The sequence below is a fragment of the Nothobranchius furzeri genome, chromosome 1 (assembly GCF_043380555.1).
Source record: "Nothobranchius furzeri strain GRZ-AD chromosome 1, NfurGRZ-RIMD1, whole genome shotgun sequence".
Taxonomy (NCBI): domain Eukaryota; kingdom Metazoa; phylum Chordata; class Actinopteri; order Cyprinodontiformes; family Nothobranchiidae; genus Nothobranchius; species Nothobranchius furzeri.
The window spans coordinates 95,551,861-95,579,012 of NC_091741.1; the positions used below are offsets into that span (position 1 = coordinate 95,551,861).

Here is a 27,152-nt window from a genome sequence, read left to right on the forward strand (position 1 = left end):
TCTATAACATTGTACGAAATCCCTGTCAGCCAGACCTCACTGTACGAATATTTTACAGGTTTTGTGTGGTTGGGTTTTGTTTATTTTCTCTGAACGTGTGTGTCTTCCTCCTCCAGTGTGGTGGAGGGAAGAGCTGGTAGAAGGAAGGAGGGCGAGGTTTAGAGGGAAAAGCTGTGGCTGCAGCCCCCCTCCAGGTGGTATGGCAGGGTCTCACTACCTGCGTGCAGGCAGGTGAAGCCCGTTGACCTGCGGGGGCAAAGCGGGCAGGAGCAATTCCAGCTGAGCAAAGAGGGAGAAGTGGTCAGAGGGGATGTGGGGGTGTGGGCAGCCGCTGACATTGTTCTCTACAAGCCAGTGGGGGTCCAGAGGGCCCAGGATGCCCAGGACGTTCAGGTGAGGCTTGGAGTAGAAAACGTAATCGATCACACCCTAAAGAGTAGAAAGAAGAGATGTTTGACTTCTAATTGTGCTGATTGGAGGGTTTATGAGCTTACCAACCAGCATCTGGTCAGTGCGGTTACCTTGAAGTCGAAGGTGTAATTGGTGTAAGGCATCAGGCCATTCTCGTAGGCGCTCTTCAACTTGAAGCCGTGAGTGATCTTGCCGTTGGATGTGCTATTCTTGCCGTTGCAGTTGAATTTGGTCAGGCTGTCACTGTAGCGGAGCTCCTTGAAGTCCTTGTGGGTGCAGTCCACTCCACCGGTACTCAGGTACTCCACTACGCCTGGAGAACAACCACCATGGTCAGGGCAGTACTGGTTTTAACCACATACCAGTTAAACAGTGATGCCAACTCAAGCCAGATTTCTGTCATCTTCATTTGATTTGATACTTGAGGAGCTCGTCACCCTGCTGCTCAGGAGAGCCACGGTCGTTTAAAGTCCCACCATTAAAACATCTAACAAGCACACAGAACCCATCCCGTTATAAATGAGCATTTAAAAGTAATACCTTCATAAATAAATATTTCAATCACCAACATGCTTGGTCAAAAAAGCACAAATTGTAACACTTTACAATAAGGGTCCCTATACTACATTAATGTTACTAATTGCATTATTAAGCATAAATAAATAATAAAGTCAATAAAGTCTTAACAACAAATGTTAATTAAGGTATGATTTGTTCATTCATGCTTAATAAAGCACTAAGTATCATTAATATAGGGACCTTTATCGTAAAGTGTTACTGCACAAAGTGTTTTAGTATCAGTGTTTTCTCTATAAATCCTTAACTGTCACAGTTCACACTAAGGTCGGCCGATATGTATATTTTTAAACGGATATTTGTCAGTCTAACAAAAGAGACAATGGGTGAGATATTCATACAGGTGCGGGCGTGACAATCTGCACAAAGACGTCCACAAATCACAATTATTTTAGCAGACCACGAAGGGTCCTCGTGTACGAGATTGCTGTTCTCTGAATTTTATAGACTATTTGATACGTTAATCAACAACATCCTCCACCGCAACTGGTTTGAGCTACACAAGTGAGAATAGGGGGCAGGACTTCTGACCTAATGGCAAGTAACGGATTATTTTGCCTAGGTGGTGGGGGGCTTCACCTACTGGATCAGGTAAGATGTAGATCGTGTTGGGTTATGCATGTAGGACATGTTGTAGACGTCTGTCTGTCTTTCTTGTCTGTCTGTCTGTCCATCTTATAGCATCCGTCCGTCTGTCTACATACAGGGTACACCTTAATAAAATGGGAATGGTTGGTGATATTAACATCCTGTTTGTGGCACATTAGTATACGTAAGGGGCAAACTTTTCAAGATGGGTGGTGACCATGGTGGCCATTTTGAAGTCGGCCATCTTGGATTCAACTTTTGTTTTTTCAATAGGAAGGGGGTCATGTGACACATCAAACTTATTGGAAATTTCGCAAGAAAAACAATGGTGTGCATGGTTTGAATGTTCAAGCGTAAGTCAAATCCCAAATCACAAAAAAAAAATTATGACTCAAGTTCACACCTCTGCTAGAATCAACAAATCATACAATTAACAAAAAAAAAAAAAAAAAACCATAAAGGCCAATTTTGGCTGCTTGAAACATATTAAAGAGCATCAGTCCACAAATAGTCACCACCGGTATGAAGGTCAGGACTTGCATTGTTATTTGTTGACTTACCAGAGTCAGGCAGGGAGTTGAGGTCAGCACACAGCACCAGTGGAATGGCATTGGTCTCACCAGAGGAGGATAACTTGAAGCTGCGCGTGGCCTTGTCTACGATATTCTTCACCTCTGACAGAAACATCATGGTCTGGACCAGCTTGACATCTGAGTACTCTGGGTCCCAGTGCATGTGGGCATTTGCTACCAGAAGAAGCTGCTTCTCCATGCCGTGGAGTGACTTCCCAGCTGAAAATAATAAAATCAGGACAAAGAGCTCTTAGATGGGCATCACATGCCACCTATAGCTGGCTTTGGAAGGCCAGTGTCTGAATTTGTCACTTACAGGAGATCTCCATGATTTCTTTGCGGACCTCAAGCAGCACAGCGACCCCGATGTTGTCCTTCGTCATCACCCTGTTCAACATGGCCTCAGAGCCCTCGGAGTTAGCCATGGCCAGCTGGTTGAACTCCACGGTGTGCCTCTGCACGGCGCCGAACCTGGGCAGAAACACAAAATCACCAGGAAAACTGTGATCTGATGCTTTTCGTAGATAAGACTATAGAAAAACAACCACATTCTTTGATGTGCAGCTAAAAGGGAAAATCCAGAGTATTTAAAGGGCAAATATCTACATTTAAACATCCCAGCAAATATTCTACACTAAATAACATTTTCTAATTCAAACATTTTATTCCTAAACTATTTAAGCTTTTTGACAATCAAACTAATTATTATTTATGTTTTATAAGCTGGAAAAGAGTTGTTTTATCTGCCAATTACAACCTCGACTCATTTTTCACATACTTACTTTTCTGTCTTGAAGAAAATCGCACAGCCATCCACGTGTTTACGATCGGACTCTGACATGGTTCTGGCTCGTGACTTTGGACTGAAGAACCCATCATATCCTTGTTCTTTCAACTCAGGCAGGAAGAAACTGTAGTACTGCTCTGTTTCTACTTCCTGTAAGACAAAAAACAAGAACTAGATGAGGAATAAGAAGATATTTTTGCAACAAAACCCTAAATCTGAATGCATCTGCTAAACATTCATTAGAACATAAAGGACATTTCACATGCATACTCAGGCTTTCTGTACATAATGAATGAAGCAACTCACTCTCCGGAGCCTCGTGCATTTGAAATTTGCTGATTCTTTGCAGCGAAAATTTATAAAAGGAGCTATTTGTCCAACTAGCTCAGCTACTGAAACACAATTCATTTTACTACATCGTGCTTTAGAGGCCGACCTGGGTCCGGATCAGCTCCATCATCACAACAGAACAGCACCGGGAACGGGGTTCGCCACCGCCAATCTGAGACCAGGCCGTTATCAGCCAATCAGCTCAGACAGCTGATGATATCTAAGTGGTATCATGGTATGTTAATAAAATCATTCACTTATTGCACGAGCACACAGCACTATTAAACCAAAGCCTCCATAACTGTGATCATAATGAATGCCTTCAGACAAACAATCATTTTCAGTGTTTGTTCTAACTCTGAAAACCAAACTATGGAAAGAAAAGGGAAGTGCCCGATAAAAGGAATTGAACCAAACTCAGAAGAGATGTTAAAATAAAAAAGAATGACGATTATTGGTTACACATCTCTGATCAGACAGAGGAGAGGCCTCTGTTGAAACCACAGTCAGGCAGATCAAGGATGTCGGCTTGAACAGCGAACAAAGAAAAAAACAAGCCCCCATAATTCAGGTCTGGATATGAAGCAGAAAAAACTTGCAGTTCCACCCTCATCCGCTGGGGGCTGGTGTCAGAAGCGAGCAAATCCTCATTGACTCCCATTTTAAAAATACCAATTTCACAGCAGAAATAAACATGTTTACAGCCTGGTTCCAAAACATGTTTTAGGTTTAATAGATCTAGTTTACACTCATGACAACTCTGAGGGGGGAGAATTTTTGTTCACTTTTCTGTTTAAGTGTATTAAAGGCCTAAAATTCTGTATAATTAATGAGCATCAGACCCACGTGACCACAGATCTAGCTCCGGAGAAAAGCCTCAGTCTGAGCCTCGGCCTCGCCCGAAAACTGTTCCGCGATTTTCCGTCTCTCAACTTAGACCATTAGTTGTGCCGTTTGTGTATTCTTGTTTGGATATTATTTGTGCAATTGTTGAACAAAATTACTTGCTGTGGTATTAATTGCACTAATAGAGTGTCCAAGGAGTCTCCCCTTCATTTTTTTCGGTAAGTACAATTATATTTATGTATTTTAGGTCACTGCCACTCTTGCACTAGCTGAGCTTAGATTTTAACATGTACTGTTTAACCATGACATTTAAATGTAATAGGGTAAAACCCAGTGCATTTAACATAATGCTGCACTTTAGAAAATGGACTTTAGAAAATATGACATGTTGGTGGAGCTGGGTTCCGACTATCGGTATGGTCCCCTCCCCTCGGCTGCAGCTCGGCGCATCTCTAACTGCAGCGGCGCCTGTCTGCCGTGCGGGCTGCCGGCTTGTGGAGCTCTCGGGAAACCTCTGTGTTCCACCCCGTTCTCCCCAGCGGTCAGCCCAGCGTATCTCTGACTCAGAAGCTCTGGTGTTGTGCACAGTTAACTCCAGTTGTAGCTAGGTAGCTACCTCCGTTAGCTTAGCTCACACCTCCGAGTTAGGTTGTAGCTACATTGCTTCAGTTCGACGGGTGTCGTCGTTTGATCCCAGCCTTACAGCCTCACCCTCAGCTCCACCTCTTGCCCCTTTTATGGAATTGTCTGGGCTTGACGGAACCTTTGACACGGTCAAAATGGTGGTGGTGGCCACTTCCCATTGTGGCACAAAGACTTATAATTGGAGCAAGGGTTGTCACAGTGTGAAAATATCACCTCACGGTTATTGTGAGCAAAATTATCACGGTTTTCGGTATTATCGCAGCATTTTTTTAAACGTGTTACATTTTCAGACAACTAAATAAACCCTGTATATCAGGAAAATATTGTCTTCAGTTTGTGTCTAAATTTTGCCTAAAATTTATTTTGTAATTATGTTGTTTATTTGTTTACATTTCTCCCCTTCAGTCTTTAAAATACCAATATTTGAATATTGGTATTTGATTCTGCTGGGGTGGGGCTGGGTTGGTGCCCTCGGGCTCCGTGGGGCTCTGCGATGCTGCTGCTTTGGGCCCTGGCAGGATGGGCTGGGGTCTCCATGCCCTGGGTGGCAGTTTGACAACAGAGGTGCCTATTGGGGCCAGTGGGGGAGCTGGATCCCTGGAGGGCTAGGCCCAACCAGCCATTCCTCCCCATTCCCGCATATTTTCCTCCCCCTGCTCCATCACATCATCACACAAACATGCACATAGGACCTGGGGGGGGGGGGGGGGGTACAAGTCAGGAAGTGCAGGTATGGACCCCATTTCCGCATTCCTGTGGCAACCTGCCCCCCAATTTTATTTGCACCTTATACACTACCACCGAAGACATTCCACGCACAGACACACTTAGGGCCATGGGAGTGAGCACATTCAACGGCACTTGGCAGGGGGATTTCTCAGCCTCATCCCGAGTGCCGGTGCCCACTTCCAATTTTAAACTGCACTTAGACACTGACGGCTGTGGGTGCAAGTGGGGTGGTGCGGTGGCATCAGCTGGCACAGGCCAGACAATGCCCGCACTGCCCGCTCACCACAGCCTTGGAATACACCTCATCAACACACACTAACACTATATTGGAGCAGGCGGAGGGAGACTAGGGGTCTTAGCACACCTCTGTTGTTGCTTGGCTTCCTGGGGCTGGAGGCTAGGAGGGAGATCTGGCCGTCTGGTTGGGGTCTGGGGTGGTGGGTTGCTGTGCTCAGCATTGGGCGGGGGTGCCTGCTCATCAGCACCCCAGCAGAAAGGGTCAAACTCTGGTAACCGGTGATGGTTGTACCCAATGTGCAGCAGTACCGGGACCAGAGTGAATAGGGTGTGTATGGGGAGCATGAGTGGGTGTCCGGTGTGCATTTTTGTAAGTCTTGGGTTGTATGTATATGTGTGAGCATGAGGGAGGGAGTGTGTGACTGTGTTTGTGTATGTGTATGACTGTATATGTCAGGTGGGGCCTTTGACTCCTCTCTTCTCCTGGGACTTCTTTTTATGATATAGATCTTCGTCTCCCCTCCCCCTGCCACACCCGGTGTGGGGGTGTGGTGCCTTGGTCTGCCTGAGTGTTCGTGGTTCCCGGGTCAGGGGGTTTAAGATCTTTGGCGCCTGCCTGGTCGATCCCAGTGGCTGCCTGGTGGGGTCTGGGTCCCTGGGCTCTGCTGGGTCCCCGGCGGGGGTGGTCGCCCCTGAGTCCCGGGTCGTTGGGTCCCGGGCCCGGCCGGCTAGGGGATCGGAGACTGCAGGCGGGCCTGTGGGCTTGCCGCTGATATCTCCAGGGACTCTGCCGGCTGCTGGTTGTGGCCCCCCGGGGCGATCCTCTGTGCCTCTCGAGGGGGGCGGGGGCCTTTCTGGTTTCAGTCTCCTTGGGGTTCCTGTGTTCTGGGGCAGCGCCTGGATCTCTGGGACTTGGAGCTCCCCCCGTCTCCTACGCATCTTTGGGGGGCAGACCTGTGGTCCCTCACACTCTCTATTGGACGCTCCTATAGAGAAACCTTACATAAACAAGTGCGTGTACACACACAGGTGCTCACATGGTGCTCTCAAAAGTATGGGCTTGGGCACGTTCAACACATGTCTTAAGGCTGTCGTTACCACTAAATGCACTATGATTTATTATCGTGTAATTGTTCAGTTAAACAATGTTGATTTTATATTTCATCATCAGGTTAACACAGTGATGGCTTGCTCCTGATGTATTGTTGTGTGTCCCATTTTTTTCTCTTTCTGCAGGGCTAGAAGCAGACTCTTGTTAATTATTGTTTATTTTTCAATGTCTGTGAAGGTTCACCCGAAAGACAAAACTCCTAAACACAAACTCAACAATGTGGTGTATGCTGTACAGTGCAGCGAGGAATGCCCAGACCTCTACATCGGAGAAACCAAACAGCCACTTCACAAGCGCATGGCACAACATAGAAGAGCCACCTCCACGGGACAGGACTCAGCAGTTCATTTGCATCTAAAGGACAAAGGTCACTCTTTCGAGGATGCCAACGTTCACATTTTGGACAGAGAGGACAGATGTTTGAAAGAGGAGTAAAGGAAGCCATTTATGTCCACTGTGAGCAACCATCTTTGAACAGAGGCGGTGGTTTACGGCACCAACTGTCTGCCATCTATAATCCAGTTTTGAGATCCCTTCCCAGATGCCTCAACGCCCACGCATATCCTGGGCCATCTGACCTCAGGAATTCACATGATAGGGTGGGGCCAGGTTTCACAATGAGCTCACCCGAAACTCTGGCTGAATAGGACCCACACCCACCCTCAATGTGTTTATGTAGAAGATCATCAGGGGGTCTTTTGTTCCCTCTTCGGGGGGAAACTCCCACTGGGTTTAAATCTGGGACTCTCCACCATTTGACCTTAGAACTGAAGAAGCCTCTCGGATGAGAGGTGAAATGTCTTCAAGCAACTCAAAGAAGTCCAGACGCTTTTCTTTATTTTTGTAGACAATGCACTCAAGTAGCCTTCTAATCAGATACTTTTTTACCCTTACTTGAGTAATAAACACTATATTAGGAAAATATTGTCCTCGGTTTGTGTCCTTCCAGTGAGCTTTGCAGATGTGGGAAAATGTCATCAGGCAGTAATCATTGTTAAATTCATAATTATTCTCGGAGAGAGACCAACTCTAATCTGCCCCTGGGAGCCCCGTAATGCATAGCGTCATTTCAACATGGGGCTCTGATAATTCCATTCCCTTGCTTGAAAAATTGTTCCAAAATGAAAGTTGAACCCACATCTTTTTTTTATCTGTGAATTAGGGCTGCACGATATTAGGAAAACCTGCGATATTCGATAACAGTGCTTAATATTGCGATATTGATATTACTCACGATAAATGAACAAATACTAAAGTATGCAGTGTTGATGTCGTCTGGCGTGTGACGTCTGCTCTGGGCTCAAAGCAAACTAAAACTAATGCATGAATTCCATTACAACATAACATTTTTATTGCTAAAACATGCAGCTGCACCTGCTACTGTATTAGCAGCAAAACAACAAACTGCATGCATGCAGTTTCTCAGTGACTTTAAAACATCACCTCCACCATAAAACTTTTTCTGATGCTCCAAATACAGAAAAACATCACTTACCAGGGTTTTTGAATAAATAAAAAAATCAGAAAATAAGTTTAAATGTTAAATAATAGTTAACATCACTTAAATGCAACAGCAAATTCTCTCATTGCTACTGAGCATTTTCTCCACTTATGTGGTTATGATATAAGGCTGTTGCTGTAATTGGGAAGTGAACTGTGCTGGGCCAAACTAGGAGAAGATTAAGATTTTCTGAGAGAAAGAGAAAAACAATTGTCTACCTTTCAGAAGAGGAACTGGCAACAAACTACATGGAAAATATGTGAAAACGTTTGTTTTAAACCCCAAATTGAACAAGTTTACCAAGATCTTAAAAAGCAGCTCAGATGATGAAACTGCAACTATGATTCTGATAACAAGCTAACAAATTGAACTAGCTCCTCTAAGATAACTGGCCAGCAGAGCTTCTGACTGACAGTTTATGTGCAGCAGCAAATCAACCATCCTGATTAACAAGGTTATAAAAGCTCATAAATGAAAAATCACTTTAATGTGTGGGAGAACTTTTCCAGGCCCTCTTTAGCAGGGTGGGACTGGGAGGAGAGTGCTGTAGCCTTTTAGCTGGAAGCTAACCGAAGCCTGGGGCTAACATCACCACCCGGTGGAACACTAGCAACATGGAGGTAGGTGGGTTGGTTCACCGGTACGTGTCGGAGTCAGCCCGGTTATTATCAGCTGCTTAACGACACCGAGCGGACTCATGTTCACGTTTGAAAGCAGCACTGAATCCAGAAACTTCAGCACAAAGAGCGTTCGTTGCTCTGAGCCAGCGTGATGAACAAGGGAACGGCGCCTCTAACTCAGTTCGGGAGTTGCGTTCCACCCATCCTAAGGGTCTACGTAGGGGGCAGGCGTATTACGTGAACGGACCCATCTGACTGGCCGCATATCAGAAGGGCTACATTTGATTGGTCAAATAATACTTCCGTGTAAAAAACAGAGCTGGCTTACAAAAAGTTGATGTATGACACGGATGGAAATGTTTGAACCAAACATTTATCGCCGTTTTTGACGTGCTTTGCGATGGGCCTATCGCACGTCCTGTTATCCCGATGACGATAATTTTTCGATATATTGTGCAGCCCTACTGTGAATTGAATGCCGTTTGGCGAGTCTCAAATACAAATTTGGGCATCTTACTGTAAAAAAATATATCATTAATGTAAAAACGAAACTCTAAAACAACCATGTTCACATCCAGAATCGAACCCGGGTCTCCCGCTCAAAAGCCCGAAATCTTATACGACGAGCTAAACCGCCAGTTAGAGCCCTGCACTGAAGCCCTAGGCCCTCGGGTCAGGCTTTGGGCCAATGACTGTGTAATTACTTCGGACACGGGCCGGAGCCTTTATTTTTAATCGAATTCATAAAAAAATTGAAACACTAAATCACTCAAGAAAAGATTCCCATCTGAACATCTGAGCTGGACACTGCTCAGCGCAGCTCACTGTCTCCTGCCCGCTCCCGCTGAATTTTTGACAATTACCGCCCGCAACCGCAACGTGTGTGTTACACTCCCGTCTGCACCTGCAGCGTGCATGTCTACTCCCGCCCGCAACCGCAAAACTCGGAGAAATTATTACCTCACAATAAAAGAGATGTATTGAGTTTGCGTCCTCTCTGGTCCTGGAGAAAACATGTCATTTTATAGGCTATACCAGGGGTCGGCAACCCGCGGCTCTTCCATCCATCTGACGCGGCTCTCTGTGCTTGTAAAATAATGACTGGATATTTAAACAAAATGCTTTATATTTTACTGCATTAATTTCACATCTGTAAGCCAATTCTAAATGTAAAGATTGTCTGCGTAAACCTGAACAGGCCCAACCCAATCTTACTGTGAGACCTGGTTGACGGGTCACGCTTGTGCGTAATCATATGCGCTGTCTGAGCTGAAGATGTGAGATTCTGGGCTTCTTCTCAGACGGCTTCTGGATGCGTCGCCACATTGGAGACAGGAACAAGCACTATTCAGCCAAAGTTTCATAATCAGGGAACATTTTCTAAGTGACAAGTCTCTCTGAGCGACAGGGTTTGGAAAACACTCGCTTCAGTGGGAGGAACCTTCCTGCATGCGCTCTGGTTCTGCAACGCGCTCCAAGCAATCTCCACAACTTCAGCTCGCTGTGCACACATGTGCTGACAGCGAGCTGCGCTGAGCAGTGTCCAGCTCAGATGTTCAGAAGGGAATCTTTTCTTGGGTGATTTAGCTACATCTGCAATGTGCGTAACGAATAAAATGTCAGTTCGTCTGCATGCGTCGGGGTAATTCTTTCTATTCTTTCCCCATCAAAATAAACGGTCAAATACGGGAACTATCCGGTCTACACAACACAAGCCCTGCTTTTGACTGTTTTTTCTTGTGAAAATTGTTGGAAAGAGATAAAATTTAACTTGATTACCACCAGAGCCTGCGCCGTTATCTCCGTGACTGTAAATGAGGGAAAAACAAATTGATCGGATACTGCACATCTTTTAACACATTGGTCAGGATTGACGCACTTTGTTTTCATTTAGTTGGTTAAAAAAAAGTCGGGCTTGGGTCGGGCCAGAGAATCCTGAAAATCTTTTTGGACCGGGTCGGGCTGGGGCTCCACCCCTCGGGCCGGGCCGGACACGGGCTCAGATTTTAGGCCCGTGCAGGGCTCTACCGCCAGTGGTGTCTTCTGTATCTGTAACATTTATATCCTTGATCACAGCTGGAACAACGTTCAAAGAATGGTTAGGAGGGCTATGCCTGAGCGTGAACGCGCACGAAGCAGCCTGCTTGACCCGAGCAGCTCTCTTTTTCTGTGATTTTACAGAAAAACAGGCAATCACAGTAAAAATGCCAGGGCTCATTCTACAGGACCAGGGCATTGCAGGAGAATGTATGAAGAAGAAATTTATTATTTCTATACATGTTTTGGCTGTCAAACTTCCATAATGCCCCTTTAAAGGAATATTCCACCGCTCAGTACAATTGTGTCTTGTTAAGATTCCCCAGAGTTAGACAAGTCAGAAAAAGCATTTTATAACCAGCCCAATATGATCTGGCAGCAGTTGGTTTTCTTAGTTTAGCATAAAACAATGTAAGTGAATTCACATACATTGTAGTGTTTTTTTTATGGAGGTGAGTGCAAGCCTTCCCTTCCATTGCTTTATGCTAAAACAACTGGTTACAAAATGTTTTTTCTGACTTGGCTAACTCTGGGGAATCTAACAGCACACACAAGTTTAGGGACAGAAGATCCCTATAAGAATATTAAAATTATAAAAATGCAGCAACAAATAAAACGTAATACTTGTGCTTTGTAACAAAGTAACACTCTGTGGAAGTTAACTTGGTGAACTTATTCACCCTGGACAGGAAATAATTGCACATAAGAAACATAAATAAGAATAAATTTTAAAAAGTTCCAAAACAATAATTTGTGTTCAAAGTTCTAAGGAGTAGAGCCACACAACATGAGTTCATAAAGCTGGCGCCATCTGCTGGATAGGTAGTGCGATATCGGTCATATCGGCAGTCTTTTTGGCAGATAGCCGATACCGTTAATGACCCCAATATCGGCCGGCCGATATATCGGTCAGACCCTAATCCTAACATGCAAATCTCTGAGCTGGGGCCTAACAGGAAGTTTAGACACAGAGCCTTCTCAGCATACAGCTCTGGTGAAACAAATGGAAACATGAACCAAGGATGTTATCATAAGTCATTTGCATTCTCTAGCCCAGCAGGAGCCCACAGATCAAACCTGGACTTTACATGTGTGGACCTCTATACTGGCATTATTGTTAAAGCCTACAGCTGCAAGGTTAAAAAACAGTTGGTGTTCTTCTCATCATAATGCGCTTGTGTCATTTTCTGCAGGGTCAGATAACTTGATTTTCCTGACAGGAAGTTGCCAACAACAGAACTAAATTACCACTATAGGATGGGCGATGGAATGATAGCAGGCATATGAGAACGGTTCGATAGCAACATTGTTATAGAGAAGAGATGAACAACCAATCAAATCAAGCGTTACCAATGCTGGACTAGGGTTGTCACGGTAACCGGTGTAGCAGTAAACCCCGGTAAAAAAGTTGACAATAATAATAACCGTCTTGTTTTAAAAAAAAAATATTATCTCGGTGGATTACCGTGGCTGCGGTGTAGGCGTGGTGACCCTTACCAGCCACCGTATCATCTGCTGAAGTTGCTGGTGGCACATGCACACTTTGTTGTTTACAACCAAAACTTTCTTGACGCTAAAGCTGAAATAATGGCCAAAGGAGGAGACGGTAGTGCTCAGAACATTTATTATCCCTCAAAGAAGACAAGGTGGGAAGTACGGGCATCTTTTGGATATTTGAAGAATGCAGAGGGACAGTTGATAGAAGACAGCTATCCTGTTTGCAGCACGTGCAGAAAAAGTGTCTGTGAAAGGCAGCAACGCTTCAAATCTCATGACACATCTGCGTGACCATCACCCACAACTCTACAGTCAACACAAGGCAAGCTAACGTTAGCGTTTTAGCTAAAATGCGTGATCCGAGGATTTGGGTTGAGGGAGAATGCAACGAGTCGCTATATAATGCAGCCGCAGCGCTGCTACTTGCATATAAACCGTGTCGCGGACACCCCCATGTTGAAATGACGCTATGCATGATATAGGGTTTATTACTCAAGTAAGGGTAAAAAAAAAGTATCTGATTAGAAGGCTACTTGAGTACTGAGTATCATCTGATCTAATATTTTTAAAATGATGGCATCAAACAGACAAAAAATAAGACGTTATGGGCAAATATTGGTATTTTAAAGACTAAAGGGAAAAAATGTAAACAAATAAACAACATAATAACAAAATAACAAATTTTAGGCTAAATTTAGACACAAACTGAGGGCAATATTTTCCTGACATACAGGGTTTATTTAGTTGCCTGAAAATGTAACACGTTTAAAAAAAATACTGCGATAATACCGAAAACCGTGATAACTTTGGTCACAATATCCGCGAGGTTAAAATTTCACACCGTCACTACTCTGCGCTGGACCAATCAAGTGGCTGAAACAGAGCGAAACACAGAAAGCAGCAATTAGTAGCCGTTATAGTGGATGGTATGTTTCCACCAGCCGTGAAGAATCGCGTTTTGTAAGCATCACAGAAACATAGGGACACGCTGTTTGTGCATCGACTCTATTTTTTACACACTATTCTTTGAGAAGGCTTCAAACTCAGCAGTTCATACCAGGCCAGACTAGGGTTGTCACGGTGTGAAAATTTAACCTCACGGTTATTGTGACCAAAATTACCACGGTTTTCGGTATTATTGCGGTATTTTTTTTTAAACGTGCTACATTTTCACACAATTAAATAAAACCCTGTATGTCAGGAAATATTGTCCTCAGTTTGTGTCTAAATTTAGCCTAAAATGTGTTATTTTGTAATTATGTTGTTTATTTGTTTACATTTTTCCCCTTTAGTCTTGAAAATACCAATATTTGCCCATAACTTCTTATTTTATGTCTTTTTGATGTCATCATTTTAAAAATATTAGATCAGATGATACTCAGTACTCAAGTAGCCTTCTAATCAGATACTTTTTACCCTTACTTGAGTAATAAACCCTAGATCAGGAAAATATTGTCCTCGGTTTGTGTCCTTCCAGTGAGCTTTGCAGATTTGGGAAAATGTCATCAGGCAGTAATCGTTGTTAAATTCATAATTATTCTCGGAGAGAGACCAACTCTTATCTGCCCCTGGGAGCCCCGTAATGCATAGCATCATTTCAATATGGCGGTGTCCGCGACACGGTTTATATGCAGGTAGCGGCGGTGCGGCTGCTTTATATAGCGACTCGTTTCATTCTCCCTCAACCCAAATCCTCGGATCACACATTTTAGCTAAAACGCTAACGTTAGCTTGCCTTTCGTTGACTGTAGCGTTGTGGGTGATGGTCACGCAGATGTGTCATGAGATTTGAAGTGTTGCTGCCGGATAGCCGTCTTCTATCAACTGTCTCTCAGCATTCTTCAAATATCCAAAAGATGCCCATACTTCCGACTTTGTCTTCTTTGAGGGATAATAAATGTCCTGAGTGCTGCCGTCTCCTCCTTTGGCCATTATTTCAGCTTTAGCTTCAAGAAAGTTTTGGTTGTAAACAACAAAGTGCGCATGTCCCACGGGCAACTTCAGCAGATGATACGGTGGCTGGTAAGGGTCACCGCGCCTACACCGCAGCCACGGTAATCCACCGAGATAATATAGTTTTTTTTAAAACAAGACGGTTATCATTATTGTCAACTTTTTTTACAGGGGTTTACCGCTACACCGGTTACCGTGACAACCCTAGGCCAGACAGGAACTGAAACACAAAAATGGTGTAAAACATCTAATCCCCCCAGGAAACCCCCTCCTCACCAGTCAAAAATCCGAAACCCAAAGTGCTTTTACCAAAACAAAAGAACCAATCCTGATTCTTGGCAACGTAATGAAACTGATGGACCCCCCCCCCCCCCCCCCAAAAAAAAAGAAAAAGCACAAATAAAACAATATTGACCTTTGATCCCTGATCAAACTGAACATGATTACACTTTGATCAATCGTTCTACAATACAAGCAGCTGCAAAACAAGCCACAGTTTTGCCAACACACTGTCCATAAAACATTTATTTGACTAAAAATCACATTATGAACATCTTGTAATCCTAGTTACAAAGTCTTAATGAATTCTTGGATATTATCTTACCTGCAAACTGATGATGTCTGCGTTGCAGCCGAGGATTTCCTGCATGATGGACTTCTTCCTGTACTCCCAGTTTAGAGCCCAGGTCGGGCAGTAGCCATAGAGCTGCCTCGTGGCGTATTTATCACACAGCACGTTATAGCACATGACCGAGAAGAGAGCTAAGGAACACAGACAGGAAAAATTTCACTCGTTCACGTGTTTCTGAAGCTGACAGCAACCTTAAACACTCCCTTCTAAGGCGTTGTCTTGCTTTAGTTATTAAATCATAATCAGATGGGTTTTATTTGGTGAAATTACTAGTTCCACCCATCAGTAGCAGTGAGTTAACCAAAACACAGGAAAAAGACTTCGACTCATCATGAAACCCCATCGGTGCAGCGTCCTCATTTACCACGAGAGTTACAGAGATCACACTACGTCGCTGGTTTTAGAATGAAAACGGTTAAAACTACAAACAGTACAATATATATTTAAACCAAAATACTATATATTATCAAAAAATATTTGTAGTTTCAAAATATTTGTAGTAGGAGAAGGAGGTTATCATTTTTGGGGGAAATATTTCAAATTTAAGGAGTTACACACCGACATCTTTTCTATCTGCGTCTGGAAGAATCATTTAAGAGGGGCTGAAGGAATGTTTAAAGGTGCAATCTGTAAGAATGACATCTAGCGGACAAATGTGGGTACTGGGGTTCATTTTTTTGGCAAAAACATCACGTTCTCACTGCCGTTCTGTGAGTTTCATGGCTGTTGCCGTTTAATGACGAGCACCAGAAGATTCTAGATGACGAGCGAAGACGAGTCATACACAGAAAGTGGATAAGTTGATGAATACATTGTCATATCTGGTGTTAGCATTCCTGGGTGTTTTATGGCAGGGAGCACTTACTACACTTATTATGGTAGTTTGTTTCAGTTATTACAGGAAGTGTGGTTGTGTGCATTCTTGCTGTTAGCCTGCCGTTAAAAGTTCTGAGCAACTCATTAAAGGAAGAAAAACTCAATTACTCACTTCACACATACATTTCACTGTAACATCAAGTTATTGGTAATTGAAAAAGTAGCTTGAGATATTTTTGAGCTGACTATTTGCTCCTTATTCATCGTTAGCATTGTTAGCTCAATAATAAACTCTAGCCTGCTTTACTCAACATTAAGCCCCCTTCAGACAGGCCATGAAAAACGGAAATGTTCCGGAATCTGTCCGTAAGACCTTTCTGTCTGAATACAAACATCCGGATAATGTGTTCCGGAATTTATCCGGACGAAGCCCCTAGTAACAGGTCCGGACTTGTTACGGACAGGGTGGCTGATTCAGACTGGTGAGGTAAAGTTCCGGACAAGAGGGAGGGGGAGGAGGAGGGGACCGGGGGACGCTGTGCGCACCTAGATAGCCCGCTGCTGTAGCATGCGGCGATCAACGGCAGCTCGCCTCCTACGGTACCGTCTAGACGCGCGAGGGAGCGCTTCACACCGCTTCAGTGATTCCTTTAACCATTGAGCTTCATCATCCAGGTCTCTTATGCGTCTTCGTGTGCGCAGAATTATGCTTAAGCGCCTCGTGATTTTTATCTTGAGAGGCGCTGTAGAAATGATATTTTCTTCTTCTTCTTCTTCTTCTTCTTAACATGAGTCCGATCACCCCCCCACCACCACCACCCCCCGCCGCCGTCAGACATCTGGAACTTTTCCCTGCTGTGTGAACGCAGCCGAAAGGACAAGTTCCGGTACAAAAGTGGTGTGTCTGAAAACACAGTTCCGGTTAAAAACCGGATTGAATTGTCCGCAAATGTTCCAGAATGTCTGTCTGAAAAGGGCTTTAGAGTACAACTAAAGGATGCAGTAGCTTCTTAGGGGTCGCACTTGTTTACTGGCTTTATTCAGTTCTTTTAACAACTCTGGAGCACTGTGTTGAATTACAAATGCCTGGGATGCTGGGTTAGCTCACTGCAGACTTGGCAACCTCACAAACTCACCGAATAAAGTCTGCTGCACACGAGAGCAAACGGCCTCAAATGGTCATTTGCTCAGCAGATACCTCCCTGTGTGCGCCTGATTTTCAAAGAGTTTTCAGCCTCACGAGACGCTGAGGTGAATATCTGACCGGTTTGATATTTTCCGCCTCACAGGGGGTAAAAACTCGCTGTGTGCGCACTACGTGTGCTGCTGGCTGAGCTGAAATATTCTAGTGGCCAATCAAAGCGCATTCTCTGCTCACATGATTCCAAGATGTATTCAGATGTGGCCCCTGCCCTGTCTGAGTGTCAGAAAAATAAACGAAACAGTGCCTTGCAGATCGATGGGCCCACTGTTTCCACTACCCCCTCAAAGGATTCAGGATCCAGGCTGTGGTACTGTCGGAAGCATTCTGGGTCTTCAAGACACATCTCTTGGAGTAGATTGGTATAAACTCCTTGCCTGGCCCTGCTTTACAGCCACCGTACACATACTATCCTAACCTTGAAATGACGGTGGTGGCGATGCCTCATAAACAAAAAAAGTAGAGGTATTTCCTCCGTTTCCAGCTACGTCTTCGTTTTGTTTATTTTCTGACATGCAGACAAGGGGCTGCCATCTTGGGGTCATGTGAGTGGAGAACGTGCTTTGATTGGCCACTAGAATATTTCAGCTCAGCCAGCAGCTCACTTAGTGCGCACACGGTGAGTTTTTACCCCCCCGAGGGGGTCAGATATTCACCTCAGCGTCTCGTGAGGTGGAAAATGCGCACACAGCGAGGTATCTGCTGAGCGAACGGTCATTCGAGGCCCCTTGCTCAGCAGTTGGCTCTCGTGTGCGGCAGGTTCTAAGTGACGTCCCCATTTTGTTTTGTCTTTTTAAAGGAGAAAATCTGACAACACCCCAGCCAGCGGAGAATTAAATCTGTTTCATTGTAACCTTCCTTTCAGTGTGATTGAGACATTAAACTGTTTTGGGCTGCCTAGTGGTGCAGTTGTTAGCACTGTTGCCTTGCAGCAAGAAGGTTGCAGGTTCGAAACTCGGCTACAGCCTTTCTGCGTGGAGTTGCGTGTTCTCCCCATGCATGCGTGGGTTTCCTCCGGGTACTCCGGTTTCCCCCACAGATCACAACATGCCCTATAGGTTATAAGTTGTACATTGCTTTGGATGAAAGCGTCTGCTAAATAAATAAACAAACATTATTTCACTGTGGAACTCTTACATAATGCTGCTTTAATGACGGATCAGTGAAAAAGAAGCAGCTTTTACTAAATATTTAGAAAAAAGCTTCTGAATATCACGGGTGCAATCATGATGGTACGGGTGTATGTATACTATTCACAAACACCTGTACCATCATACACATAAAACTATTAATTGTAATTATCATTGTGCAAACATTTACACAGATATAAAGTAACAGAAGAGGATGAGGAAGATTTAGGTTAGTTAAGTCTGATGAGGAAGTGGCAGTGAGCAAGTTTGTGCTTCTTTTGATCCCTTTTCAGGTTTGTGATTGACCATGTCATTCTTTGATTCTTATACTTGTTTTGTTTTTCTGTTTTTATTTAGTATTTAAAATACTTACAAATGGAACTGCATACTCAGAATAAAACAGATTACTACAACTATCACTACTTCTGGGTATTATTTACTGCCGCGATAAAATCTTCTAATCAAATATCTGCATTAGCTTTACTGACCGTGAATAATGTTTGCTAGCGTTCTTGTATTTAGGCGTTTAACCGTATAGCCTGCAAATCGCTTCCAGCTGCTTCAGAACAGTGCTGAGAAAACATCCTCTCCTGCATCTATAGCCAAAACTTAAATAACTATTAAATATATTTAAAACATAACCTACTTCTGTGAGAGGAAAGGAGGTGTGTGTGTGTGTGGGTGGGTGTTCTTACTTGACGGACGTGTTCGGTCGGGTTCCTGAAGAGAGATCCACGATCGGGCAGGGGGCTGCTCGGTTGGTACTGTGTGGAGGAAAAGACGGTTCAGTAAAAGCCCTTAAACGCTTCTCCTATCCAGTATCCTCTTCTCTTCCCAGGCGTAGGAAAGCTGAAATTCCTGTTCAGCCTTACAACGACGGCAGAGGGCTGATACTCACTGCGCTTGATAGCTCCTGCCAGATTGTCTAACAAGTAGCTGAGCAGTCTCCGTGTGCCATCGGGTTCCTGGTAGAGGCTCATAATATCTTGTGCAAGTGGGTTTCCTAAGAAACACAGAAATCAGCTGTAAAAACAGCAGAGAAATAAATAAATGGGCTTTGAGGACTGAAGCCACTCACCTTTTAACCCCAGTGTCTGTAACTGAAACAGTTTTCCCAGTTCAAAGGGGAGAACTCGCAACTGGTTGTTATTTAAAAGCAATTCCCTGCCGAGGACAAACAGGAGTCAGGTTATTTACAAACACTTCAGAAAACAGCAACACTTTCACTGCAGTTTTTACATCCAGGTTTACAATTAAAAACTTCTCAGTGGCCTGATGGTAGAGGTCTGCCCCGGGACTGGGAGATCGGGGGTCAAACCAAAAACTTGTGCCTCCCTGCTTTAAGGGGTTGGGTTGGGGGTTAAACCACCAAAGAGTTCCCGAGCGCAGCCACTGCTGCAGCTTACTGCTCTCCACGGGGATGAGTCAAATGCAGAGATGCACTTCACCCGTGTGTGAGGATGACTTAGGGACTTTAACTTTAAAAACAAACACGACTCATTAAGTCTTTCAAATGAAAACAAAGACACTGAAAGGGGAAAATCTGCAACAGAATAATAAAAAACACCTCATGAGAGTTCCCGGTAACCTGTGACTGCTCCTTTTCCAGCTCAGCACTAATTACATTGTGTAACCTGAAATCACTGACCTGAGAGACACCATGTTGCCGAGCTCCGCCGGCAGGCTCCTGATCTTATTGGATGAGAGATCCAGGTACACCAGGTTGTGTAGTTTGGCTATGTCTGGCGGGATTCGTGACAGAGAGTTGTCACTGAGGTGAAGGGCAGTGAGGTGGGTGAGAGACCACAGGGCTGTGCTAAGACTCCTCACTCGACCTGCAGCAACAGGGAGGACAAATTAAACAGTGTGTGTGTGTGTGTGTGTGTGTGTGTGTGTGTGTGTGTGTGTGTGTGTGTGTGTGTGTGTGTGTGTGTGTGTGTGTGTGTGTGCGTGTGCGTGTGTGCGTGTGTGTGTGTGTGTGATGGGCATAACTGTGACTACAGTTACTTTATAGAAGATAATCTAGTTCTGGACAAATAAAATGAAAATTTCTACATCTCTACTTGAAAGACTCAGTCTACACATTTATTATTTTGGGGTAAATAAAAAGCTTCGCCTCCCTAATGAAGCCTTCCTCAGCTTCCCAACTAGATACCATATTGACGTTGTCAGGGGAGCAGCCTGCTGCTGAATTTAGCTCTCAGGTGTAATTGAATTAATGAGGAGCAAACGAGAAATTCAGCACCAAACACGGGCCGTGCTGTCGGTAACAGCGGCCGGAGGTTTGAGACGGCTGCAGGAAAGAGGAAGCTGGACCTTCTTTACGTAACTGACTAAACACAGGTGGGTGTGTGCCTAACACCCAGATTAGATCTCCAGTGTTCTGAGCCGGCGTTATAATCCAGCTGCTGGCTATCACATCACTTTGCTAGATTTTGGCCACTTTAAAAACTAACTCAAATAAATTATATTTAAAATTTTATTTTTAATCCTAATGACCTAAAATTATTTATTTAAACAGAAGATGAGTATAAGCAGAGGAATGTACTAAAATATGTTAAATCATCTCATGTATCAACACACTCAAATCTGCTAATATATTATTTTTACACGGGCAACATATTTCACAACAATTAATAAAACTATTAAGCTGTGTGCCTAAAAAACCAAGATAACGTACCTCAGAGGAATATTATGTTTCAGAAATGTCTTAAAATTATTAGCCTCCTTCTGCCATAACAGTCTATGAGCATCGGGTCGGATGAACAGAGTTCCGACACAACTCCCGTTTTTTATTCCATTTGCTTCCATATTCTATAAGGGTGTTCCGATTCACAATTTAATCGATGCATCGCGTTGTGACATGTGCCGACTCATAATCGATTTGTAAAAGTTCAGAGACGATTATAAAAAAAATGCTGAAAAACAGCCACAAAGCACGGCAGAAATATAAAAGTTACGCGTGCCGCCCGGACACTTCAGGAGACGGACCAGAAAATAAATAAATAAATAAATAAACACACAGCAATGGCGGAAGCTTGTTTCTCAGAATCAACCACTGAGTATGAGATTTACTCATCAGGATTAAAGGAAAGTTGTGTAAAACAAAAGTTAAATACAACGGCAACACCACCAACATGCGTGGAAGGATTAATCTAACTTGCCCGCAACTCCGGCTTTTCTTTTAATAAAACTACAGCGCTACTTTTCTGTCAGCGGAGGCGGCAGCAGGGAGCCGTTGGTCATTTATAAGTGGTCAAACTGCTGCGGTATTGTGGAGCGATCATGGTGGTATAAGATGGGTGCGATGGCGGCCTTCATGCTGTAAAGGACCTCCCTTTCGCTTAGAAGTAACTTGTCTTTAATGCCGATTGAAGACACGCTCCTTAAGTTTTTCTACAAGCTGCTCCAAAAGGTGTTTGTCCTTTACATTCCCCGTGGACATCTGGTGAACTGAGCTTCATCCAGAAGCTCAGGATCTATGCACCATCCCAGTTTGCCACCTCAGCTTATTCTGCATTTACAAAAGCAAAACTGGCTGTCAGTGTCATCCTTCATTTTCATTTTTCACGTAGATTTCATGCAAAAGTATGTTGGGTATGTGTTCAGTCTTACATGAATAGGATAGTGGAGTAAAAGGTATTTGGTAACTTAATGTGTGCTGAATTAATTTGGCATCATGAAAAAGCTACAAAATGAGAAAAATAAAAACCTAAACAGTGAAAAAAAAGCAAAAAAAAAATTGCGATAATCATGACAATCGAATCAAAAGACCCTGAATCAAAATCAAATGGAATCGTGAGGTATCTAAAGCCGGGCGGACACTGTGCGACTTTTTCACTCGCAGCACTCAGCTTCAACTCAAACTGTACGACTTCCTCGCAGAGCAGATCTCACGAGTCATGTGCTCACACTGTACGACCCAGTTCTCGGATGCGACCTGACTGCTCACACTGTACATCTGGTAGCAACACGTCGGCCCTAAAAACATGCTAAAAATAGCAGTTTTTACTCAACACGTCAGACTTTTTTGTCTTGCCTGTTGTCCTTCGGGAGTGCTGCAGGAGGACACACAGGGATTTATGGGGGTTGGATGAGGAAAACGAAATAAAGAAAGTAAATCTGTGTTTTGTGATCAGTTTAATTTGACATGAACACGACAAACACGCTTTCTTGACAATCTTTGTGAGTAAAAAAACGTGTAGAAACAAAAACGAACAACGTGTGTTATTAGGGAAATAGCGAATGGTGTTGATGCAGGATTGCGAATGCGCCGTGAGCGGTTCTGATACTTTTTGGGTCGCAGCTGCTCGCAGCGCCGCTTCAACAGTGCGATACCCTCACGAGGGACGAGCGAAATTTTAAACACGCCAGAAGTCCGTGCGACCTCACGACTGCTGATCGGCGGCTGGTCACGTGGTGTTAATCGCCTCTCGTAACCCCCTGTACACTACACGACCGCTCGGCGCAAAACTCGCCCCGATGTCGTGGATTCTCGCACGACTGGAAAATCGGCTCAAAAAAGTGAAAAAGTCGCACAGTGTACGCCCGGCTTAAGATGGCACACCCCTAATATTCTAAGTGGCACATGGTGTCAAAACGTTACTTTTTCCTTTTTTGCACCTAATGAAGCCCGAGTGCTCCAACCCTCCTGATTTTCACCCTACTATTCCAAATTTGATTTTTGTCAACAACCAGGTTTTTGGCCATTTTCTATGTTTAGGCACAAATAGTTTCTGTAGGTTTAAATGAAAACATTTGGACTGAGGCCAGGCTTTTATTTACTGCATGTCTCAAATAACCTTCAAAAAACAACCAGCAGGGAAGGATCATTCTGCAAAAATATAAACGAAGAAACACCAACTCTTTAATGGGTAGCATAAGAATTTATGGAGGTTTTAGGGCTGAGCTAAGCTTACATGTTGCATGTCAAACATGTTTCAAAACTCTGGTTTTATCTTTGAGAAAATGGAAAACAAAGTTTATACTTGTTAATGACCACATTCATGCATTTGTCAACACATGTGCTGATGCCTAAAGTACAAGAGAATGGTTTGTGAGTTGATCTCTGTGGGAATAATGCTCCGGCGCTCCTGTTTCAGAAACTACAAGCGAGTCAGAAGAATGGGGAGGAGAAGACGGCAGGATTTGGAGTCTTGTTTCATGATATCTGGACATCTCGTCTCTGATTGGCTAACAGTGAAGCGACTCTACCACTGAATCTGTTCTGTACCGTTGATGTTTAATCTCTCCACAAATATCACAAGCCTGGAGGACTTCTGCTGTGTGGTGGATTTGCTAATGCTAACAGTTAGCTTCTACTACCCAAGACGTTCTCTGCCGTTTTCTGAACGCCAAACCAACAACAGCCTTCCTTGTTGCGATCCAAGATGGGTGGATCCATGACTTTTCTTATCCATGAGTTTTCTCATCTATTTTCTACTGGTGGTAAATACCGGAAATAGGGGTAGAAGACACTTTTCATGTACAGCCTGCATATGAAACTCAGAGTGGCAATCACATTTAGAAAATAAACAAAAAATGGTTTATCAGTGAACTTGGCCTATCAAACAACTGGAATGTTTTACTTTGTGAAGTGCCTTGAGATGACTTGTCGAGATTTGGCAGTGTTTAAATTAGGGCTGCACAATATATCGAAAAATTATCGTCATTGCGATAACAGGACGTGCGATAGGCCCATCGCAAAACACGGCAAAAACAGTGATAAATGTTTGGTTCAAACATTTACATCCGTGTCATACATCAGCTTTTTGTAAACCAGCTGTTTTTCTTACGCGGAAGTATTATTTGACCAATCAAATGTAGCCCTTCTGACATGCGGCCAATCAGATGGTTCAGTTCGCGTAATACGAACGCCCCCTACGTAGACCCTTTTGGAAAGCAACACCCGAAAAGAGTTTGCGGCGCTGTTCCCTTGTTCGTCATGCTGGCTCAGAGCAACGAACGCACTTTGTGCTGAGGTTTCTGGATTCAGCGCTGCTTTCAAACGTGAACGTGAGTCCGCTCGGTGTCGTTAATCATGTTTACCGGGCTGACTCCGACACGTGCCGGTGAACCAACCCACCTTCATGTCGCTAGTGTTAGCCCCAGGCTCCGGTTAGCTTCCAGCTAAAAGGCTACAGCACTCTCCTCCCAGTCCCACCCTGCTAAAGAGGGCCTGGAAAAGTTCTCCCACACATTAAAGTGATTTTTCATTTATGAGCTTTTATAACCTTGTTAATCAGGATAGTTGATTTGCTGCCGCACATAAACTGTCAGTCAGAAGCTCTGCTAGCCGGTTATCTTAGAGGAGCTAGTTCACTTTGTTAGCTTGTTATCAGAATCATAGTTGCAGTTTCATCATCTGAGCTGCTTTTTAAGATCTAGGTAAACTTGTTCAATTTGGGGTTAAAACAAACGTTTTCACATATTTTCCATGTAGTTTTGTTGCCAGTTCCTCTTCTGAAAGGTAGACAATTGTTTTTCTCTTTTTCTCAGAAAATCTTAATCTTCTCCTAGTTTGGCCCAGCACAGTTCACTTCCCAATTACAGCAACAGCCTTATATCATAACCACATAAGTGGAGAAAATGCTCAGTAGCAATGAGAGAATTTGCTGTTGCATTTAAGTGATGTTAACTATTATTTAACATTTAAACTATTTATTCTAAAAACCCTGGTAAGGGATGTTTTTCTGTATTTGGAGCATCAGAAAAAGTTTTATGGTGGAGGTGATGTTTTAAAGTCACTGAGAAACTGCATGCATGCAGGTTGTTGTTTTGCTGCTAATACAGTAGCAGGTGCAGCTGCTAATACAGTAGCAGGTGCAGCTGCATATTTTTGCAATAAAAATGTTATGTTGTAATGGAATTCATGCATTAGTTTTTGTTTGCTTTGAACCCAGAGCAGACGTCACACGCCAGACGACATCAACACTGCATACTTTAGTATTTGTTCATTTATCGTGAGTAATATCGATATCGCAATATTAAGCACTGTTATCGAATATCGCAGGTTTTCCTAATATCGTGCAGCCCTAGTTTAAATAAACCAAATTGAATTGAAAACTGTTTAAGAACCCAGAATGCATCTCAAACATCACAGCTGTACAACTGAGGTTTCTACATGCTGCAACATACTTAGCTGGGGGGTTTATCCAGCTTGAAATACAACAGCTTTAGTTGAACGGCTGTGACGCAATCAGCCTTAAAATTGAAAGATGCAACCTCTGAACTGGAACACAGCTATTATGTGATTACTATGGTGACTGTGGATGAGGTCATTAGGATTCAGCAGGTAATCTTCCAGCTAAAGTGTCAAAGGTTCAATCCTGTCCAGCTCCCCGGTTAAAAAGGTCCATCGGCAAAGGGTTCATTCCCCAAGATGCTTCCAGTTTCTGTGTGGTTGTATAATAATAATGTACTATAAAAGTAATGCACACACACACACACACACACACACACACACACACACACGTGTGTGTCCTTTGCATAGTGTGATGGATGTATTAAGTGCATGCCTAGTGTGTTCTGAGGGAACACTCACCACTGATTTCCAGCTCAGCCCAGTATGATTTCTTCCCATTTGCTGCCTCCTCGCTGGACATAATTGTGTACATCCGCCTTGGATCCGGCGGGTCATATTTTTCCTTGGGCATTCCTATAACACTGGAGATGATTTGTAATAAAAGTGTCAGTGACACAAATAAAGATGTCTGCCAATATTCCATAAACTACCAGGCAGCAGTCCTCAAGTCTGCTCTGAAATTGTGACTGTTTCTCTCTGAGATGTGATTGTTTCTGCAAATTCAACAATCTAACCAATTATCACAACACATACAGAGATGTGTTTATTTAAGTAAAGTGACGTGTTTTTTAATCTGTATAAAAATCACACAACTTCTATAGCTGTGGGAATACTCGAGATTAACTGTTATTGTATAAGTGAATTTTGGGGAAAATCTCAGAAGCTGGAAAAACAGGCTGCTTTTAGCTACGTGGAGCAGCATTTCTGTGTAGAAATATAAAAGCTGTTTAATTAAAACTAAAAGTAATCAAAGCTAAGCTCACCGATTATTCTTGGTGACGCTGACTGATTTGGCAGCTATCGAACTAAACAACAAAGCCAGATGACTCTCGAGCTTGCTTGCTAACTAGCAATACAGTCAACGCGGACAGCTAAAGATTGTGTTGACAAATTTTTAACTATCCTTTGCGCTTTTCTCTAATGTTTCACGATTAACACACCAAATAATCTTTAAAAATAAAACGTGCACTTGTTGTTTACATAATGCCAAAGCACTGAATTGCGCATAAACACAAGGCCAAAAAACAACGCAATCATCGGCTATCGCTAGCCACCTTTTAGCACGAAGAATGACCACCACGGAGCTTGAACGTTAAGTTTGTTTAAATAAAAACAAAATTAAATGCTGGACTGGCGAGCTATTTAGCTTAGCACGAGTTAGCCTGCTAGCCAAAATAAGCTAATACTTCAATCGTTTGAAGCTGACCGACTTCTTGTTGAAATAGTTAAAACGAAGGCAGCGACTTATGAACTCCAGAAGCGTGAAGCATTAGGTGGAAACACGGATGGGCTACTTGAGAGGATTTTATATATTTTACCTGCAAGAGCATACCAAATCGCGAGGGCGACTGCGTGTTCTCTTTTGTTTTCTAGCTACTTCTTCCCCGTTTCCGCTGCCGTATCATGGCGACTGTAAGGATTTTTTTCTCTTTCGATAACAGCGCCTTGTCCTATTGGTTCCCGTCCACACGGTCCAACCAGCTGTTGAACAACAGTAAATAAGATCCTGCACCGATTAATGATGGATGATTACAGCACTTGTATTTACCCGGGCTTGTTTAGTAAACAATTACCTCACCAGCAATCCCGAGGTGTGTAAATAAAAACAGAAAACGCTTCTACATTTCTTT

At 43.5% G+C, this 27,152-nt stretch overlaps 1 protein-coding gene across 3 annotated transcripts; it reads right to left on the reverse strand.

Annotated features, from left to right (window-relative positions):
• cnot6a (CCR4-NOT transcription complex, subunit 6a) lies at positions 1-26,961 on the reverse strand. Of its 3 annotated transcripts, none has more exons than XM_015944625.3 (12): positions 26,841-26,961; positions 25,762-25,883; positions 19,867-20,053; positions 19,297-19,382; positions 19,117-19,221; positions 18,914-18,982; positions 15,045-15,202; positions 2,930-3,084; positions 2,464-2,618; positions 2,136-2,366; positions 522-724; positions 1-429 (listed from the first exon to the last, which is right to left on the reverse strand). In XM_015944625.3, exons 2-12 carry the CDS (start codon positions 25,871-25,873, stop codon positions 214-216), a joined length of 1,677 nt encoding a protein of 558 aa, XP_015800111.1. In that variant the 5' UTR covers positions 25,874-25,883; positions 26,841-26,961; the 3' UTR covers positions 1-213. The 3 variants fall into 3 exon arrangements, with proteins under 3 accessions (XP_015800111.1, XP_054594992.1, XP_015800115.1); XM_054739017.2 differs by having other exon boundaries at positions 26,855-26,923; XM_015944629.3 differs by lacking the exon at positions 26,841-26,961 and adding an exon at positions 26,286-26,398.
• Between the last annotated feature and the right edge of the window lie 191 nt (positions 26,962-27,152).